The sequence below is a fragment of the Mesoplodon bidens genome (genome assembly GCF_964165515.1).
Source record: "Mesoplodon bidens genome assembly, chromosome: 10".
In the NCBI taxonomy this organism is placed as follows: domain Eukaryota; kingdom Metazoa; phylum Chordata; class Mammalia; order Artiodactyla; family Ziphiidae; genus Mesoplodon; species Mesoplodon bidens.
In genome coordinates this window covers 42,639,986-42,660,512 of record NC_138172.1, presented here as the reverse complement: position 1 = coordinate 42,660,512, position 20,527 = coordinate 42,639,986, and the positions used below count along the sequence as shown (strand labels likewise).

The 20,527-nt window shown below is 45.8% G+C and overlaps 1 protein-coding gene across 1 annotated transcript in view; it reads right to left on the bottom strand.

The window, feature by feature from the left end:
- CDCP1 (CUB domain containing protein 1) overlaps positions 1-20,527 on the bottom strand; it is a 57,674-nt gene that overhangs the window by 21,818 nt on the left and 15,329 nt on the right. The window contains exons 2-4 of the mRNA XM_081246588.1: positions 10,118-10,324; positions 3,070-3,432; positions 1,500-1,868 (exon numbers count right to left, since the gene is read on the bottom strand). Coding sequence (XP_081102714.1) covers positions 1,500-1,868; positions 3,070-3,432; positions 10,118-10,324 — 939 coding nt within the window. The remainder of the gene's footprint in view (positions 1-1,499; positions 1,869-3,069; positions 3,433-10,117; positions 10,325-20,527) is intronic.

Genomic DNA, 20,527 nt, shown 5'->3' with positions numbered 1-20,527 from the left:
ATAGCATGTTTAACAATTTGATTATATTTAGAAATCAACCCAGCTGATGTTACAGGAAACAGAATTAATCAGCAGCACTTCACCGTGACTGAGATGATAAACAAATCCCTGTGTCTTCTAAAACTCAAACCCACTCCATTTCTGAATCCTTTCATGGCTGTTTTCAACATTCTGATAAAATTGTGACATAGAGTCATCAAAATGTGTCAACGGACACACATGCACATACACACATGTATATATAAAGTTATGCCTTGTACACGGTTATTGTGAATTAGAAGGAATCTTGGGTCAATATATGAAGGAACCGAGGCTTCCCGAGGAGCCGGGCTCCAAGTGGGTACCGAGCGGGCACTCCCAAGACGGTGTCAGAGGTGCAACCCTGGAAGTGGATCCCACATGGTCACTTTTCAGGTGTTTATCAGCCATGCCATTTCACATTCTCAATTTCTCTGCCTGGTTCTGTCTACTTCCCGGAAGTAAATAATATTAAAAACAAGGATGAGAATCAACCCAGTGGGCAGAACCCATCCTCAGCACACATCATAGATGTCCTGGTTCAAGACCACCTGTCACGACTCACAGACTCCAGCTCATAGATGAGCCCCAGGAATAGCCACTCTGAACTCATCCTGTACCTTTTTCTCAGGATCCATGCCACTCCTCTCCGTGAGGCAAGGGCACCCAGGGAGTAAGTTTTAAGGAGGTGCTCACTCTTGCGGGCTGACCTTGAACTGACACAACCCTGAGGGTGAGAGCCTCTGTGAGAGGGAGCTCCTCAGAGCGGGTGCCTCCTTCAGTGTTGTGCCCTGGGCATATAGCCTTGCTGTAGTCCTGGCCCTGATGACCCTTCTCTAAGTTCACGGCATCTCAGTAAATGTGTGTGGAATGATACACAACCTCATGCCCACAGAACCTGGGGTTCTGCGTGGTCCAGAAGCACAGGCTCTGGGTTCTGAGATTGCTCTGCTCCTGGCAAGCTGTGTGATACTGGGCTAGTTCCATAACTTTTCTGAAACTTCTGGTTTCTCATCAATAAATGAAGGTAATTCCTGTCTCCCCGGCAAGGCTGTAATAAGGATTAGCTGAGACCATGTGAGTGGTGTGCTTAGGGCAGGGCTTGGCACTCAGACAATAAAAGTGTTATCATCACGGCTCACGGTGCTGGTGACATCCTGATTCACACTGTAGGGTCAGTCAAGACATGAGCTCTAGAAGGTAACCTTCCAATGTCTTCATTAAAAACAACTTATCACTCTGAATGCAAGATCATCTTAGCTTCTTACTGTGCTGAAGTGGAACAGTATGCCCGGCATTCACCAGTGACCTGGTCTCACTGCCTAGCAACGCACTTCCTGAAAGTCTTACAGGGTCCAGAGTCCAAGTATGCCAGAGCCTCAGACAAGAAGTAGGAAGGGAACCTCAGCCCAAGCAGACTACCCAGGAAGGAAAGAAGGCACTGGAGGGTGGGGAGGGGAAGGAAAGTGGGGCTTACTTACTGCTTTCATTTTGTGGATGTTGGACCAATACTTGAAACTGCAGCCGGAGGATGCCTGGATTTTGGGTATCTTGGTCACAGCCCTGCAGAGAGAGGTTGAAGCTCCCGGCCATGTTCCCAGGCTGCTTGTCCTGCAGCTTGAACACCTCAGGGTTGGTGGTGGAGCCTGGGAGGCAGTACTCAACCCGCTCCTCCTTCTTCACGCAGTTGGAGACACTGAAGTGGAGGAAGGAGACGCTCGCCCGCAGGTGCGCGGGGATGATGAACTGCCACGTCATGAGCTCGTCCTCAGGGAAGCCGTCCGGGTAGTTGGCAGACATCAGGGTGGCTGTGCCTTCACCTTCAAACACAGATTCGATGATGCACAGGCCTGTTGGGGGTGGAACCCAAACGAGAGAATAGGAGGTGATTAGACCCTGCCCTGGTCATCCATGGGTGGGGGGACAGGGATTAGAGAAGAGGTGAAGGTGGGTCTTAGGTCCTGAGCACTAGGTCTGGATATGGCATGTTTATACTCAATTCAAGGTAGACAGTGAGAATGAGGATACATCAGTGGTGTGTGAGTATATGTTTAATAATCAACCCAGCAGGGCTTCCATGGTGGCGCAGTGGTTGAGAGTCCGCCTGCCGATGCAGGGGACGCGGGTTCGTGCCCCGGTCCGGGGGGATCCCGCGTGCCGCGGAGCAGCTGGGCCCGTGAGCCATGGCCACTGAGCCTGCGCGTCCGGAGCCTGTGCTCCGCAATGGGAGAGACCACAACAGTGAGAGGCCCGTGTACCGCAAAAAAAAAAAAAAAAACCCCAAAAATAATAATCAACCCAGCAGGGGAAAAAAATAAAGCCTTAATTTGTACTGTCTACCCACTTCCTTGGTGTAAAGACTCCCACTATAGCTGATTTCAGGCTACCAACAGGAGATGGATGAACGTGGAGCTGGAAGCAGATGGACAGCCCTCTCACCATCACACAGGATTTTCACCATACAGATCCAATGGGCATACCTAACTTCAAAGCATAAATAGTAAAATGCGGTATATTAATTAGGAAGTGATGAGTTTTGAGTACTTATTACCTTTGTTCCTAAACTAATTTATTTAATTGTAAGTTTATATAATTTTATTTTTAGTAATGGCTCTGTTTAATACCAGCTCACAAAATTCCAGAACACTTAACAATTGGCACTCATGAGCTGCTGTGGGCCAGCTCTGGCATACAGATACAATTGTATCTGGCATACCGATACAATTCTAGAAACGGTGAAAGAGACAGAAGACAGGAAAAAGACATGAGAAACAGAGTCATTAAGGTCTGTAGAGCCAGTCCCATTTCATTTCTTGAAAACAAGCCTCACATACAAAGGACAAAAGAAAGAGTCACCACCTGGTTTGTTTAACAGAGGAGGGTGGGTTCACACCAGGACTGGCCCACATGCTTACAGAAGAGTGGGACTTCCTTTAAGGTATTCAGATGGAATCACACAATTGCTGACATCTGACCATTTCTGATGGAGAGCAAGGGTGATTTTGTAGGTTTCAACCTCAGCAAACAGAGGGGAGGGCATGGCGAGCTCACGTTTTATAGACGACCGGTTTGTGATGCTGAAGCCGGAGAAGTTTCTGTTGTGGAACCACGGGAGGGCCAAGGCCATTTTCACTCCCTCTTGCATTTTGATCCGGGACACAGTGCCGTTGCTGCAGAAGGTTCCGATCCTGACCATCGTGGTGTCAACGCGGCTGCTGATGCTATGAGTGACTCCGTCCGGGCAGCTCTCCCCCGGCCCGATCTGCCTCAGGCGAGGGAGGGAGAACTGCAGTTCTAGACCGATGTTCTTGTTAGCTTTGACATCCCAGATGAAGGTTCTGTTGAGGGTGGGCAACACCGACATTGAGGGCTGAAGATGAACCTCTCCAAAAGGACATGGACCTGACATGCAGTCTGAAACACAGTCACAAAACAATCTGGTCACAAACGCTACTGGGCCACTCACTGCCCCTCCTCAGCCCCTGTAGTGAACTCTCTGGAGGGGGGGTTTTCTGGGGGGCCCACCCATCTCCTGGCTACATGAAAGTTGGCTGCCAATGGCTCACTGGATGCATCCCTCTCTGGGGAAGTGCCTTGGCTGGAGGGAGCTGCCTTGGGGCAGAAAAGCCTGAGAGGTTTTCTGGCCCCTGACTCCCATCCCTGCAGGGAGTGTCAACCCACAGCCAATCACTGCCAACGCAGGAGTGAAAAGCCTGACATCCCTGACTCACGTGACACAGCCTGGCAATTGTCACTCAAGCTCCAGATCAGCCTGCAGCTAAAACCACATCTTTGCTTTGCTGTCCTCATTCTACCCTGCTTTCCTCACTTCTTCACAGGTTTCTTCCGAGGGCACTCTCTTGATTCATGACTTAAAGAATCCCCATGTCAGGCTCTGCTTCTAGGGAACCAGACCCAAGTCACCTCCTAACTACAAGTTTCCCCTGCTTTTTGAACGTTTGCTTTATTCTACTTTGCTTTTACGAAAGACTTGCATTGGTACTTGTTTCCGCTAACCAAAATAAATCCAAAGAGAATTTTTGCTTTTATGAAAAAAGGTGGAAAGCGAAAAGAGCGTGCAGTGTTTGTTTTGCAGGGAGCCATTACAGAGGCAGTGGGTACCCCGAGAGTGGCACCACCAAGCTCCTTCCCCGGGAACGACACAGCGTCTCAGCATCACGCTGCTACAGCTCTGAACTCTGTCCGTGAGCATTTGTGCTTTATTTCAAATTACTTTGCACAGCCGTTAGCAAGATGTGTCCTAAGGTAATTGCTTCTTTGACTTAACGCCATTTTGGCTTGTGAAAAATGTCATAGGAACACTCTACTTTGGGGATAGCGCAGGTCGGGGAGGGGGGACCCGCACTGTTTTCCAGATTAAGCTAGTCCAGTTGGTGGATCTCTGCCCAGGCCCTACTGGAAGCCAGAGGGAGGCCCCTTGCAGTGGAGCCTGTGCTTTGGGATACATATTCTACTTCCTCTATACCGAAAAGAGTCATGATTTCTCAATTTTTAGGGTGCTGCACCAAGCTCTACCTTTTAAGACTGGTTTTCCCATCAACACACTCATCAACGGACTGAGTACGCTCTGAATGTACAGCCCCTTAATGGCCGGAACCTGGAGGCAAGGTCATCTTCTTGCCTCCTGGCTTTAATGCTGGTGTTTTATTTCCACTGCAGTTGAATTTCTTTTTCCCAAAGGCTAACACTTTTTTTAAAAAATAAATAAATAAATATATTTATTTATTTTTGGCTGTGTTGGGTCTTTGTTGCTGTGCACGGGCTCTCTTTAGTTGCGGCAAGTGAGGGCTACTCTTCTTTGCAGTGCATGGGCTTCTCATTGCAGTGGCTTTTCTTGTTGCAGAGCACGGGCTCTAGGGTGCGCCGGCTTCAGTAGTTGTGGCTCGCAGGCTCTAGAGCGCAGGCTCAGTAGGGCGCACGGGCTTAGTTGCTCCGCAGCATATGGGATCTTCCCTGACCAGGGCTCGAACCCGTGTCCCCTGAATTGGCAGGCGGATTCTTAACCCCTGCTCCACCAGGGAAGTCCCCAAAGGCTAACACTTAATGACATCCTTTGACGTACTTTGTTTCCTAAGCCTTTTTAAAACAAAGGGAGAAACGTTTCTATCAGGGAGGCACTAAGAGAAAGCAGGCAGCCTAATAGTGAGGCTTTTGTTGTCTCCAGCAGGGAATCTGAAAGGTGCAATGGACTTTGGCCACTGTAATAATAATCTGCAAGTCCTTATTGCTGCTCCAGTGGAGTATTTGAAACTACTGCCAACTCGAAATGGAATTATGGGAGAATTTCAGAGCTGTCTAGGACCTCTGAGGTCATCACGTCAAACCTCTAATTTTTGCAAAGCAGCCCTGGAGTCTGGGTGAGTCGTGGCACTCGCAGTGCACATGCTCCTAGGACAAAAGCCCAGGCTGTGTTTGGTTGACTTCCGTTCTTGCCAGTGCACTGCGTTGCTTAACCAAGAAAACAAGGTTAGATAACAAGGTGACAAATGCAGCTAAAATTAGATTTTGTGTGTAGGTAAGGATAGTACCTATTTTTTGGAGCTCGTGGAAACTTCATTGTTTCTATCAAGCCATCTCTTTCATAACTTTTCAACTACACTTCCCATGTGCCCTACTGGGTTCTGTGTTCTTGTGGGATCACTTAACCCTACTAAGGCAGTGGTTCACAGCCCTGGTTCCACACTAGACTCACTTGGAGGACGTTTAAAAAATACACATGCCTGGGCTACCCAAGCGACTCTGATTTAATTCCGTACCAAGTACCGGGAGTCAAAAAGCCCCGTCTCTCAGCCATGGCTCTGCCACCAGCCATGAGACCCTGGCGGTGTCAGGTTGTGTGAGCACTTTTTAATTTGTTGCTAAGAGCTTTGTTTTCAGAATGGATACACAAGTAAGTGTAGTCAAAATGATGGGCATGCCTCCAAGTTTTCTGCTCCCATCCAGTGCAAAAATGTTAAATAACTAAAATGATTCCTATCCTGAGGACGGAGAAGTGTAATTTCTGAAGCGATTCACACCTCATTTTCCCCAGCACAGACTTCTACTTTCATTAGTTTTAATGGGGCCATTCAAGAAGGGATGACATTGTAAATCAGTTATACTCTAAAATAAAATAAAATTTTAAAAAATAATAATTAAAAAAAAGAAGGGATGACTGCAGAGGGGCTAAACTTTGAAACTTTCAGAATGTTTATTCAGGAAAGGTTTTTAAAAACAAGAGGCAAGCAGAACACTGAACTTGATTCCAGTGTCTAGATTTATAATCTAAAATTTTTATTTTCATAACATTTTCAAAAATTGTGAGCATGGGTTTTTATTATATGGTAAACTGTGTGTGGTCTGTGTGTGAGACTGGTCTCGTGAGATAAGATTATGGTACCCTTTTCCTTTTTTTTTTTAAATAATATTTACTTATTTATTTGGCTGCGCCGGGTCTTAGTTGCAGCACGTGGGATCTTTGTTGCGGCATGTGGGATTTTTTAGCTGCGGCATGCGAACTCTAAGTTGTGGCATGTGGGATCTAGTTCCCTGACCAGGGATCAAACCCGGGCACCCTGCATTGGGAGGGTCGAGTCTTAACCACTGGACCACCAGGGAAGTCCCATTACCCTTCTCCTTTTTCAAGATGGCAGTCACTTTCTTGGCTTAATTGATTGTAAAAGTAATGCATGCTTGTAAAAAAATGACACTAGAGAAGAACAGAAAAAAGACAATGAATGTCACCTGTTCCCCTCCCCTACTCACTACAGAAATAATATAAGGCTAGCATTTTGGTGTTTAACCCCCCAAACTTTGGGCCCCATATGATTATGTGTATTCAGTCAAGTGGGATTAAACTATACAAACTATTCTCCTACTAAAAGCTGCACTGTTTTCAATGGAACAAAATGACCTGGGGCATCTTTCCATGTCAAATACATAGATTTACTTCATTCTTTTAATAGCAACACACTATTCCTTTGAGTTCTTAAGTATATCAATAGTCTTCTCAGCTCTGTAAAAGCTTCACTGAGATTTTAATTGTAATTGACTTAAACTCATACATTAATTTGGGGGAGAAATGACACTTAAAAAATACTGAGATTTTCATCAAGTAACATGGTATATCTCTCCATTTATTTACATCTTCTCTTTGGTCTTTCAGTAAAATTGTGTATTTTGCTTCATATACATTCTATGTATTTATTAAGATTAAATACTTAACTAGAACTTTTGAATAATGGTGACCAAAAGCATTCATAGTGAGAATCCTTATGTTGTTCCTTGATTTATTGGTAACGCTTCTATGGCTGGCTGTTAAATATTATTTGCTATCAGTTTTTTTTTTTCCTGGCCGCACTGCAAGGCATGCAGAACTTTCCCCACCAGGGATTGAACCCATGCCCCCTGCAGTGGAAGCATGAAGTCTTTTTTTTTTTTTTTTAGTTTATTTTGTTTATTTATTTTTGGCTGCACTGGGTCTTCGTTGCTGTGTGCGGGCTTTCTCTGGTTGTGGCGAGCCGGGGCTACTCTTCCTCGCGGTATGCAGGCTTCTCACTGCAGTGGCTTCTCTTGTTGCGGAGCATGGGCTCTAGGTGCACGGGCTTCAGTAGTTGTGGCACGTGGGCTCAGTAGTTGTGGCTCACGGGCTCTAGAGCGCAGGCTCAGTAGTTGTGGCGCACGGGCTTAGTTGCTCTGTGGCGTATGGGACCTTCCCAGACCAGGGCTCGAACCCGTGTCCCTGCATTGGCAGGCGGATTCTTAACCACTGTGCCACCAGGGAAGTCCCTGTTATCAGTTTTTGACAGATACAATTTATTGGATTAAGAAAACATCCCTCTATTTCTGGTTTACTAAGAGTGTTTTATTAAAAACATTTAAGACCATCTATTAAGATGATCAAATGCAGTTTCTTCACCTAATCACACAAAGCAGTACATTAAACCTCCATCTTCCAATAAGCTCTCCTGCTCTTGTTGTTTTAGTCTTTTAATGCAATTTTTTGGATTTGATGTATTTATATTTTACTTAGGATTTTTTTGGCATGTATGTATATTCATAAGAGATTGGTCTATGGTTTTCTTTTTTAGGTGGTGGAAGATTTTGACATCAGGGTGGTAAGAGCCTTATAAAATGAACTGTGAACCTTTACCTCTTTCAATGCTCTAGACTAGGGTTTGGCAAACGGCCAAATCCAGCCAAACACCTGTTCTTGTAAATAAATGTGGGATATTCATTGCCCATTTGTTTATCTATTGTCTATGGTTGATTTTGTGCTGTAACGGCAGAGCTGAGGAGTTGTGACAGAGACCATCTGGCATATAATGCCTAAGATATTCACTCTCTGGTCTTTTACAGAAAAGTTTTGTCAACCTTCCTCTAGAATGTTTTAAATATCATAGAAATTATCTGCTATTTGGAGTTTTATAGGACTCCTCTATGAAAGCACCTCTAACTAACCCAAACCCTGTTCTCCTTCACATTGGACATTTTTTCCAATCTCCTCCTTGATAATTTTCTTATTCAGGTTTCCTCCCTTTCTTTGAGTCGGTCTGGCTCATTAAATTTTCCCTGGAAATCATCCTGTCATTCAGATTTTCACATTTATTATCACAGTCTCTTACAATTTTAGCAATCTGCTTTGTATACATGTCATTAAACCCACATTTATACATTCAATGCTGTATATCTGTAATTTCTCTTTCTTTTTTCCAGGAGACTAGTCAGAGCCTGTCTTTTTAATTGGTCTTTACACAGAACCAGGTCTTGGTTTTAGTTATCAAACACAGTTTTTAAAACTGTTTTTTTTTGTTGTTGTTGTTGTTGTTTGTTTTTGCTGTATACGCCGGCCTCTCACTGCTGTGGCCTCTCCCGTTGCGGAGCACAGGCTCTGGACGCGCAGGCTCAGTGGCCATGGCTCACGGGCCCAGCCACTCCGCAGCATGTGGGATCTTCCCAGACCAGGGCACGAACCCGTGTCCCCTGTATCGGCAGGCAGACTCTCAACCACTGCGCCACCAGGGAAATTAAAGTACTTAAAAAACAGTTTTAGTACTGGTTTTTAAGTACTTTAAAACTGGTTTTTAAGTACTTTAATTTCTAAAACTGGTTTTTAAGTACTTTAATTTCTCCTTTTATTTTTATGAATTCCTTCTTCTTAAGGTTTATTTTATCCTTTTTCTTCTCCCATGATCTATTGCCAATTCATTTATTTTCAGTTAAAGGTGAAGTTTTCTGAGTATGGCTTTGATTAGATCAAAATAGTGTTCTCACTGTTATTGATATATCTGTTAGTTCCTAGTTGGCATGCCACCCTAAAATGATTGGGAAAGTATACCTTTAATTCTTTCTGCCTGATTATTGTTTCTTATGTCAATCTCCTATCTCAAATTATGATTAATAATACCAGATATCTGTAGTTTGTTGAATTCTGGTGTGTCATGCACTCTCATTCCATAATTTTACTTCTTCCTCAAAACACCCCTATCGGTTGGTGCAATGATTCTTATATTATAGACTAGAAAACTAAATCACAGAGCAGTTAAGTAACTCATATGAAGCCATGCAATCAGGCCACATGATCAGTAGCCCTGGCACTTGAAGTCAAACCCAGCTCCCTCAGCCTGCAAAGCTGCTGTTTTTCCCCATTGTGCCTTGTGGACCCATTTCCCCACTCTTATCTCCTCAACCTTCCAATCCTTCTGTCCTCCAACTCCCTTGACTTTTGCTCCTGCTCAGCCAGATGTTTTTAGCACATCAGACAGAGCATCACCTGAGAATCCGTAGCTCTGTTACAAAACAGTGTGGCATAGTGGTTACAGGCAAAGACTCTGGATCCAGAATACTTGGGTTCCCATCTTGCTGCTACACACCAGCTGTGCCATCTTAGGCAAGTTACTTTCTTTGAGAACTTCTCCTAGCGCTGCTCTGAGGATTAAAAAACTGAAACCATGTAAAGCACTTAGAACCGTGAATGGCCACATAAAAGCTAAAGAGAGTGCGGAGTTTCAGAACAGATCTCACCTCTCTAGCAGCAGAGGCTGGCTTAGCATGTAAAAGAGAGGCAGGGAGGCCAAACCGTCCATGAGTGCATACTTACCAATATTCTTCTGGATCTCGATAAAAAAGTGATTCTCTGGATCCTGGCAGGTAAAGGAAAAGACTACTGTCTCTCCGGCTTTGATGGACAATGGGGTTACTAATCCTTTAGAAATGATGTGACATAGGTTCGCTGGCCGAGTTGGGGCCCCAGGCTTTATGAGGATTGTAATGTTGCTTCCACGTGGCAGAGCAATCTCATAAGTTTCTGAAGGAAGGAAGAAAAATGGAGTGAACAAGATGATTTAGGGCTGCCAACCTGCTGCCGTCCCCTCAGTTGGTCCAGGGGGATGACCTCCTTGACCCCTTTGTTCCTTCCCCCGGGTCTGAGAAGTGGGATGATGCAAAATGAAAGTATCATCCTCACCTGTGGGCAAGAACCCAGCCACTGAGGGCTGGGCATTGACACGCATCTCTTGTTTGGCTGATTAATTTTTCTAAAAATTAAGAACACTACACCACATCCTAGGTGTCTGGAGCAGCATGTTTTCAGATACCCATCTGTGCCATATTAAACAGAGAGAAACTGCCACATCTCTTCACAGATGACTGCAGGTGAAAGTCCACACACAGAAACCGTCTTTCTGTCGAGAGATATGCTTATCTGTAAAGAGCTGCTGTCCCCTGCCCAGGCCACTTCATATGCCCTGTACACACATACATGCAGTAGTGGAGGCCGGGAAAACTTGCAGAAATTAGATACAAACATATTGTGTCAATGAACGTGGAAAGTTAAAGCCAAACAATGCTAATACCTCAGAATGGGGCTCAGCAAAATAATCTGAACAAACATTATCAAGCAAGAGAGATGGAGGTTGGTTACCAAACAGAGAGGTGGGTGCACACCAGTCGGGATGGGGCCCTGATTCACAAACAAGCCCAATCTCCTTCCCATTACTTTTGCTTTATGGATTTTTAGGTCCTCTCAGACCAAAAGGAAGAGCTACTTTTCCTCTTAGTAGCCACTGTCCCTTCCCTGACTTGGGTTTTGATTGTAGTCGCTGGGTGGCTGATGGGCTGGGAGCAGAGGATGGGAGGCCGGTTGTCTGGCGGAGGGAATCATGGGGCTCATAGAGAGGGGCTGGTGTCAATGCCTCTGTCCCACCGTGTTCTGCACCAACAGCTTGGTCAGCACCTGTTATGGCGCCTTGTACATGGAGGTGCTTGGTAATTGTTTAGCCGGTAAATAGCAATTTAACCAAAAGCTTTACTTTTTCCCTTCCTTTAAAAACTTTTTAGAATCAAGTTTATTGATATAATTTACATACATTATAAAAGGACCTACTTAAGAGTTTTGACAAATGTGTGTGCACATGTACACCACCACAATCAAGATATAAAAATATTCATTACCCCCAAAAGTTCCCTCAGCGCCCTTTTGCAGTCGACCTCCACTCCTGGCTCCAGAAAACTATAAATTAGTTTTGTCTGACTTAGACCTTCCTGCAAAACGGTGTGCTTCCTTACTCCCTTTTGTACCTGGATGCTTTTGCTCAGCGTGTTTGAGAGTCAACTGCATGGATCAGCAGTTTGTTCCCTTTTATTGCTGAGTAGTATTCCACTGTCTGGAGAGACTGCAGTTTATTTATCCAGGCACCTGTTCAGTGACATTTGAGTTTTTTCCAGTTTTGACCAACCTCGTGCTTCCATTTTACCAGAACTGCTAGCCTGCTCGAGAGCTGTACTCACTTCTCCTCCCACTCAGTGCATGGGCGTGCCCGTGTTCCCACATCCTAGCTGCTGTGTGCGATCAAACGTTTGGATTTTTGTCAACCTCCTCTTGTACCCCTCTCCCCCACCATTCACTCTGCGCCAGAGTGGCCAGCCAGCAGCTCTTTATATAGGGTGGAAATTGATCTCTCAACCTGTGATAATGAACTGCAAAAATTTCCTCCGGGTCATGAGGGAAGAACTTTACCCTCTTTGGGCCTCTGTTCCCTCATTTGTAAAATGAGGGGATTGGGCTAGAAAAGCTCTACCTTCCCTGCCAGCTCATCTATCATCAGTATCCGAGGAAATAAGAAGCGATTTTGCAAATGTAAGCATTCCCAACTATAGCCCAGCAGTGACACATCTCTCAGAGCACAGGGGCACCAGCACAGCTGGCTTCGTGACTTTGTTTTCAAAAGGGCTCAGGTTTGCATTTTTGGAGCAAGACTTCTTATCTCTCTATCCTCAGCTTGTACCCCTCTCCACCTTGGTCACTGTGCTCGGGCCATCTTTGCCTTCTTTCTTGAACATACCAACCTCAGGACCTTTGCATGTACTGGTCCTGATTTCTAAAATGCTCTTTCTCTAGCAATAGCTGGCTCCTTTTTGTTATTTGGGTCTCAGCTCAAAGATCACCTCCTCAGAGCAGTCTTCCCCGACCAGCTACCCAAAATGCTCACCCCACCCCTACCCCAGCCGTCCTGTACCTGCTTTCCCTACATCCCTGCTCTCTTCTCTGAGAGGACCCGTGTTATTTGTTCCCACCTCCCACTATCAGAATGTGAGTTGCTGCCTACAGGAAGGCAGCAGGAATTTGCCTGTCTTTTTTCAGTGGTAGTCTCAGGACCCAAACAGTGCCTGGTGCCCACATGGAAGCAGAACTGATGACCCTCCCAACAGCACCATACAAAATCTTCACATTCTTGTCTTTGCTGCATTTAGTTTCTCATAGACTTACTACCATTCCTGTGTTTCAGTTTGGGCTATAAACCTTGGTGGGAACCAGGGACTCTGAGCTTTTTAATTAATAGCCTCAGAGAAAGAAAACATCCTCTGAGGCAGAAGTTTCTTTACTTGAATGCTTCATCTTCAAGCAGCATGGTCACTAAGAATCTTCTGAGAAAGATCGGAAGGCCCAGGGGTTCTTTTAAGATACCAGATTAAAAATGAGTCCAGATGCATGTTCAGAAACAGTTGTCAGATGTATATCTGAGCTGAGTATGTCAACCCTTGCGTTCTCTTTCTGTAATCATAAAAAAGGTCTTACCATGTTATCTGTAAAAAATTATTGGGGTACCGGGTCTCTGAAGGCTCGGCACGCTCTCCCGTGGCCTCCAACCCTGGGTCTCCAGGGGGGCTAATTCACTGTCAAGTAAAGCTGTAATCCATCTCGGGGCTGCAGCCTGGCTGGCTAGGTTACCAATTTCTTTGTCATTTCTCCTCTTTGGCAAAAATATTTTAAAATTCCTGATTCTACAATTATGATTACTGTTACCTTATTTTTGGCTGCACCTCACGGCTTGCAGGATCTTCGTTCCCTGACCAGGGATTGAACCCAGGCCCCCTGCAGTGGAAGCGCAGGGTCCTAGCCACTGGACCACCAGGGAAGTCCGGATTACTGTTATTTTTTTTTAACATCTTTATTGGAGTATAATTGCTTTACAATGGTGTGTTAGTTTCTGTTTTATAACAAAGTGAATCAGTTATACATATACATATGTTCCCATATCTCTTCCCTCTTGCGTCTCCCTCCCTCCCACCCTCCCTATCCCACCCCTCTAGGTGGACACAAACCAACGAGCTGATCTCCCTGTGCTATGCAGCTGCTTCCCACTAGCTATCTATTTTACGTTTGGTAGTGTATATATTACTGTTATTTTAATTGAGCGTTAGACCCTAAACAGATCAGCGGTTCCCTAAGGCTGGAGGTGGGGGGAGGGGATGGAATACAAAGGGGCAGAGGAGACTTTGTAGGATGAGAAAACCATTCTGTATCTTGACCATGGTGGTGATTATAGGTTGTACACAAATGCCACAATTCAGCAAAACTGTGCACTTAAAATTGGTGAAGTTTATTATGTTTAAGTTACACCTTAATAAATAAGAGGAAAAAAGAGGGGAAAAAAACTTGTGCTAGAAAGATTGTATTTCTACACAAAGTGGCACTTAATAAATGAAAAAAGGAATAATCATGACCACAGTTAAAATATGGTTTAATAATATTGTGAGGTGGGCCTAGTTTCTCCCAAGGTATGTGTAACAATTTCAAATAGCTGTAAATTAGATTTTGAGAAGAAAAGGCTGATCCTACTAAAATTTCTCCGTTCAGTTCTTCTCTCCTGTTTTCAGCCAGGTCAGTATCCCAAATAATTCTGCATATATGACAATCTATTCCATTATCAACGACAGCCAAAGAAAAATGTACAATCTTTTTTAGAAATTCATTTTTTTTTCTTTTAGAATCTGAAATCTTCTATTCATTCAAACATTTTCCGGGTTCATATTATGTTCCAGGGATCATCCAGGGTGCAAATATTTAATGACAAAAAAAGCCCTGGAGTTCCTGCCCCCTGGGAGTTAATAGTCTAGACTAGGGGTTTCTAAGTGGTCTGTGGAGGGCTTTAAAAATGATGAAGTTCTAAGTTACAGTAGGCCCAACATGGACCTGGGAATCTGTATCAGAACCACTTTTTTTCCCCCCTATGGTGGGAGGTAGGGATCCCTTTTGTTTATTTTTTCCAGATGGAAAACCAATCGTCCCAACTCTAATGACTGAATATGCCAATTCTTCCTTCATCAATTGTTAATGCTACTTCTGTTGTTTATATTTTTTATTTGGGGTCTAAATAACCCAGATTTTCATCCAAACTCCTTTTGGAAACAAAGCAGATGAAGCCTTGTAAGGGTTAAATGACTCACTTGGGGTGGACTTTTAACATTTTACCATGTTTCTTTGCTCTGACTTTGAGAAGACCAACCCAGTATGTTCTACGATCAGGTCACAGTTCATATCTCTCCTTCAGTGCCTCATACCAGAGAATCCCCACCTGGCTCAGAGCCCAGGGAACACTAAAGGGCTTATCCACCTTTGCAGCAGGAGACCATTTATATGACATGCTGTTTCCTAGGGTCACAGCCAAGGCTACATCATCCATTGGACTTTCATTTTCAACTGTCCCTCCTCATCCTCAATGATAAATATACCAGCTGGAGGGGGAGAGCCAGAATGAGAAGATAATGATTCAACCATGTATACACTTGAAATCTGAACCCTCCTTACCGAGCCCCCACTAGAGGCACTTATTCTACTGTAATAAAAGTAGCAGAGACACCCCCCACTGCTTGAGTAAAATCACTTATAACTTATTTATCACAAATGCTTAGAGTTTGAGAACGACATCTTGGTTGCACATTTTTCCCCTCTTCCCCACTCACCACCATTAATCATCCCTTGAAACTGAAAATTCCAACACTGTAGAATAAATCTCAGCCTCCTGCCACCCCACCCCTACCTCCCAGTCGGGCTGGCACATCTGAGTGCTTGATAAATGTACTGTAATTTAAAAAAGATGGATGGGCGTTTTCTTCTTCAACATCTTTCTTTTGTCTCCCTAGGAACTTGGTATTTCATTGGTCTGGTATTTTGGAAGACCTATTACCCAAGTTCACAGAAACCCAAAGCTCCAGATTCTGGCGTGATTTTGAGATCTCACAGGCTGAAAGAAATCCAAGGCGACCCTCACATTAGCAGTGCGTGGGCTGTCGGGCTGGAGAGCTTGCAGGCACCACACATGGGCACGTGAATCACAGCTCTCATCTTCAGCTCTCCTGCCTTCCGACCTCTCTTTATTAGGATGCCTCGGTTAGTTTCTGCCTCACCAGCGGCTTCTCGGGCGGGAATTTCCAATTGTTTTAATCACCATTCATTATTCGCATATCACAGGATATTGTACAAACGCCCCTGTTATTCCTTTTCCCTGCCATCCTGTCTTTGTAAGGGAAGTAAATGCAAGGAAGGGGGTTCAGCAGGAAGTTATCTGTTCCCAGATGTGTCCAATACCGGTTAAAAGACTGACAAATGTAATTTACAGTTTCTTAGACGGGTCAGAACCTGCTGTCTCAAAGCTGGGTGTGGTTTCCTGGGCCACTCTGCCCTCATCCACTCTCTCTGCCCAATGAAGATGAGCAGAATAGCTCCCAGCCAGGGACTGGACACAGCCTGGGCACCAGGAAATACATATGAAGACCCATGGGACGAATTCCCAGGATGTCGAGGACTCAGACTCAGGAACAAAGCAGTACGATTGTGAATCAGCATGGCCGATCAGTCACAGTCTGCGTGGGAGTCAGATTCCAAAGCAAGCCCATAAGGAGATAATCACTTCCAGGGAAATAGCCCTGTCCTCTCTCAGGAAGACGTCACACTGCAGACCCACATCACTCTCTCAAGGAGTCCATGGGGCTGTGACTGGTGTCTGCTCCCCCACAAAGCAGATCCCTGCTTCTCAGACTGAACACCAGATAAAGCACTGATTTGATTTTAGGGACCAGGTTTGCAAAATCCAATTTGTTAAATTGTGGATGCACATATCATGAGAGCTGGAGGAAGGGACACCAGCAGAAGGGCCGGCGATTCACCCTTCCACCCTGCATCCACCCTGTGGGGACACTCACACCATTTGCATGATTTCTCCCACCTACTCCCTGCAGGAGGCAATTGCTGAATTCACAGAAGTTGAATGTACATTTATTTGCCTGTCTGTCTGCTCCATCAGGCCCCATCAGATAGTCAGCAATTTGAGGGCACCAAGAAAGGTCAAGGTACTCTGAAGATGCTGAGGTCAGCCATTAACTGTCTGGGGGTGGTCAAGGAAGATTTCACAGAGGAAACTTAAGATGGGTCTAGAAAAATGGATAAGGAGTTTGCCAATAGAGAAACAGGTGTCGGAAGGATAGGTAGAGAGAACGGCAGCGGCAAAGTCACAGGTGTGAAGAAGACCGCTTCCTTATAGCCACTCTAGGGAGTTTGGTTTGGCCAGAGGGCAAGGAAATGCGGGTAGAGGAGGCTGGAGACAGGGGAAGGGGCCAGGCCAGGAAGGGGCTTGGTTGCTGCCATGGAGTTTGGGCTTCACCCAGTGGGACCAGCATATCTTAGCAGCTTTGTGTAGTGTTAAAGAGCTTAGAGTCTAGAATCTGACTGCCTGGGATCAATTCCTGGCTTGGTACCACTTACCAGCTGTGTCCTGTTGGGCATATTCCTTAGCTTCTCTGTGCCTTACTTTCCTTACCTGCAAACGGGGGTAATAATGGAATTCTCGTAAGGACTAAATGAGTTAGTACCTATGAAGTGCTTAGAACGTTGCCAGTAGTCAATCGATGTTAGCTGTTATTGTTGATATTAGTAATGATAGATAGCACATTACAACTACTGCTACTGGGGCAGTACTGCTGGGGCACTGTTGAAGGGTGTTAAGTAGGGAAACAACTGTAGCAGCAACTAGGCTCTCAATCTAAAGCCCAGAGTCCTGGCTGGCTGGGCTGGACTCAGGGCTCAGGGAGAGGCAGGTAAGGTGCCTAGGGGCAAACTTCATCACACTCAGGATTATGCAAGTGTGAGTGCTTCCTTAAATTTTCCACACCTCCCCTGCCCTGGCCTGGCCCTGCCCACCGACTATTAAGGTCCTTCTACATGTGTTGATTCATGCGACTCCAGCATCCCTTTGAGGCTCAGAGAAGTGACTTCAAGTCCCTGTTTGCTGAGCTCAGGAGGCAGCTGGGAGATTCTGGTTTGACCTCAGCACACTTGCCCTCCCCACCCCCCAGGGTACCACACTGAGCTGCCCTCCCGGAAGTTGCCAAAGCTGGTGGAATCAACGAGCAGAAGGGGAGGAAGTGCTGTCATTGTTATGAAGTACTTGGAGTCGTTGGCTGACATGGAGGGCCTGAGCATCAGCACCAACGTAACCCATCTGAATGGGGCCTGCTGTGACGAGGGGGTGCCAGACTCTCACACTACCAAAGTCGGAGTGTTATTAATCCAGTGGACCTGGGGCAGCAAGGCCTGCAGGCTGTGGAGGAATAAATGGTGTAGACACGCTAAATCTCTTTGACCAGGTCTGTTTACAGACTGGTAAACCGAGGGGAAAGTATCACCAATGGCAGGAAGACCAGCCTTCTGCCTGCCTGGAAACAGTTAATTTCCCACATTCACATCAAAAAGAACCACAAGGCAAGTTGCTGTTTCAGAAACCAATCTGCCTTTCTTGGATGAGAAGCCTTTGGAGTCTAGATACCAGGCCAGTCTTAATAATAACACTGAGTACTTAGTATGTGCAGGGTCCGTGCTTGCACTTGATAAGAATTTATAAATGCCCACAGCCACCCCACAGAGCAGGTTCTAATGTTAATCCACATTTTAAAGATGACGAAACCGAGGCTCAGAGAGGTCAAGTAACTTGCCCAGGCATGTATGATTAGTAAGAGGCAGGGCCAGATTTGTGCCCGAGCAGCCTGACACTGGAGACCAGCACATGAAAAATGGCTCGTCAGCAGAGCCAGCCCTGCCCAGGGAAGTCCACACATGGCCAGGAGCCTTGTGATGAGACAGGCCTATTATCATCAACAGTCAATCGAAAAGGAATAAAACATTTCCCAGCTGCTAGCTCTCTAGGGAATTTCCAGGTTATCAAAAGGGAAAGGTATTTGTTTAAAATGCACTTTGTTTAAATAGGCGCTTCGTTTAAAAATAATTTGAGGGCTTCCCTGGTGGCGCAGTGGTTGAGAGTCCGCCTGCCGACGCAGGGGACACGGGTTCGTGCCCCGGTTCGGGAAGATCCCACATGCTGTGGAGCGGCTGGGCCCGTGAGCCATGGCCGCTGAGCCTGGCGTCCGGAGCCTGTGCTCCACAGGGGGAGAGGCCACAACAGTGAGAGGCCCACATACAGCCAAAAAAAAAAATAATAATAATTTGAAAATGTGGTTTGAATTTAAACTGAAGATTTAAAGTTCCCCGGAATTCAAAATGTCTGGGGCCTGGTTCTTCTTTTGTGTGATATTTTTGGGCAGCATCTCTAGGCAAGGACCTGAGAAAGGGAACCTGGCGTGTTTGGCCGTCGATGGCTCTGTAGCTTTGTGAGACTTGCCTGGGGACTGTTGGCATGGGAGGCAAGTGGCCAAGTTGGTGGCAGAAGAAAAGCAGCCATAATTCTGGAACAAAGCACTGGGTATAAAGGGCTAGTGCCAGGTCTTGGAAGGAAAGCATCCTCCAGAAGCCCCTGCCCGAGGGGCTCACTTCTCAAGGCCACTGTCAGTGAGATTCATGGGCGAAATCACACCTGTGTTTAGGAGAATTCCCCAAACCCCCATCTCCTGAATTTCCTTCCCCTTTACTTGGGCTGCAAGAATCCCAACCCAGACCTCTGTTTGGCTTGGCAGGAAATGCCTCCTCCTGGAAAGAGACTCCCACCTGTCCCTCCAGGTATCTGAGCTGTAAAGCTATTAGTTCATTGGTTTGGAGATCAGGCAGAACCTGATTGAGAAGGCACACCAATGCTCCCCCATAACCCTGTCCCCCTCCCCACTCCACCCACCTTACTCCCCTGGCTGGCTTGGGAAAAGCAGCCTCTTGCAGTAGCAGGGCAAATCTTTTTTCATTCTCTTTCTTGGAAGTAAAGGGAAGTGGGCTGATGGCTACCCACACAGCATCCCCACAGAGAAGTTGAGTGTGGGGGCTAGGCCAAGCTGGGGGAATTCTTCAGGCTATTGTTGGAAGTATGGAGGAACAGGAGGTGACAGGACAGGGGATCATGCCATGCCCCAGCCCCGAGTAGCATGTGCACCTCCCAAGTGAAGAACTAGCCTGCCATTCCATCACGAGAGCTTCATAGGCTCTTTAAAGGACAGGGCCACATTTTAAGCCCATATACTAAAAACACTGCAATAGTCAGTTAACACACCAGAAAGGATTGAACATCGACTACAGTTATAAATAAAGGGCCTGGGGGTGACCAAGTGCAACCCTGCATCAGGGTGAACTGGGACCCAGGCCTGCACTGGCGGAGCAGGGGTCAGGGCAGGGAAGAAGGCGCAGGAGGAGGACCAGGGCACGCACAACGGAAGCGGAAGGCCCGAAGACAACTTGGTGCTGCGATTGCAATGAAGGCTGACTCAGGCCACATGACTCAAGGTAATGGTGAGCCGCTCTCCAGGCCGGGTGCCAGCATACAGAGATGCACAAGGTTGGGCCCAGCTTCGGGGAGTCACATACACGGACCTCAGAACTCAAAGGACATCATGTTCTCACCCCTTCAGTGAGAGACCCATGGTTCCCTTTAAAATAGTTTAGTATTTCCACAGCTCTGAGAACAATCATAGAGGATAATAAAGTTCAAAGAGCAATTTTAAATAAAAGGAACCATGGGCATTCTTAGTCAATCTGACTTGTTGGAATAGTTTATCAAAACAGGGACCGTTGTGTCCATCCATTCACTCCCTATTCTTAATTCCCAAACTCCCTAGGAAAGAAATTTATATGCAATGATGCAAGTTAATTTTCTAAAGTAACTGAATGATTCTCCAAAGTGGACCCTAGCGATCAACTGTCTGCAGGGCTTGTGCTTTGAATTACTTTTTAAAGTGGTGATGGGTTTGCAGGGAGCCATCCAAACCTTCTGTTGTATCTTTCCCTTTTATGATCAAAGAC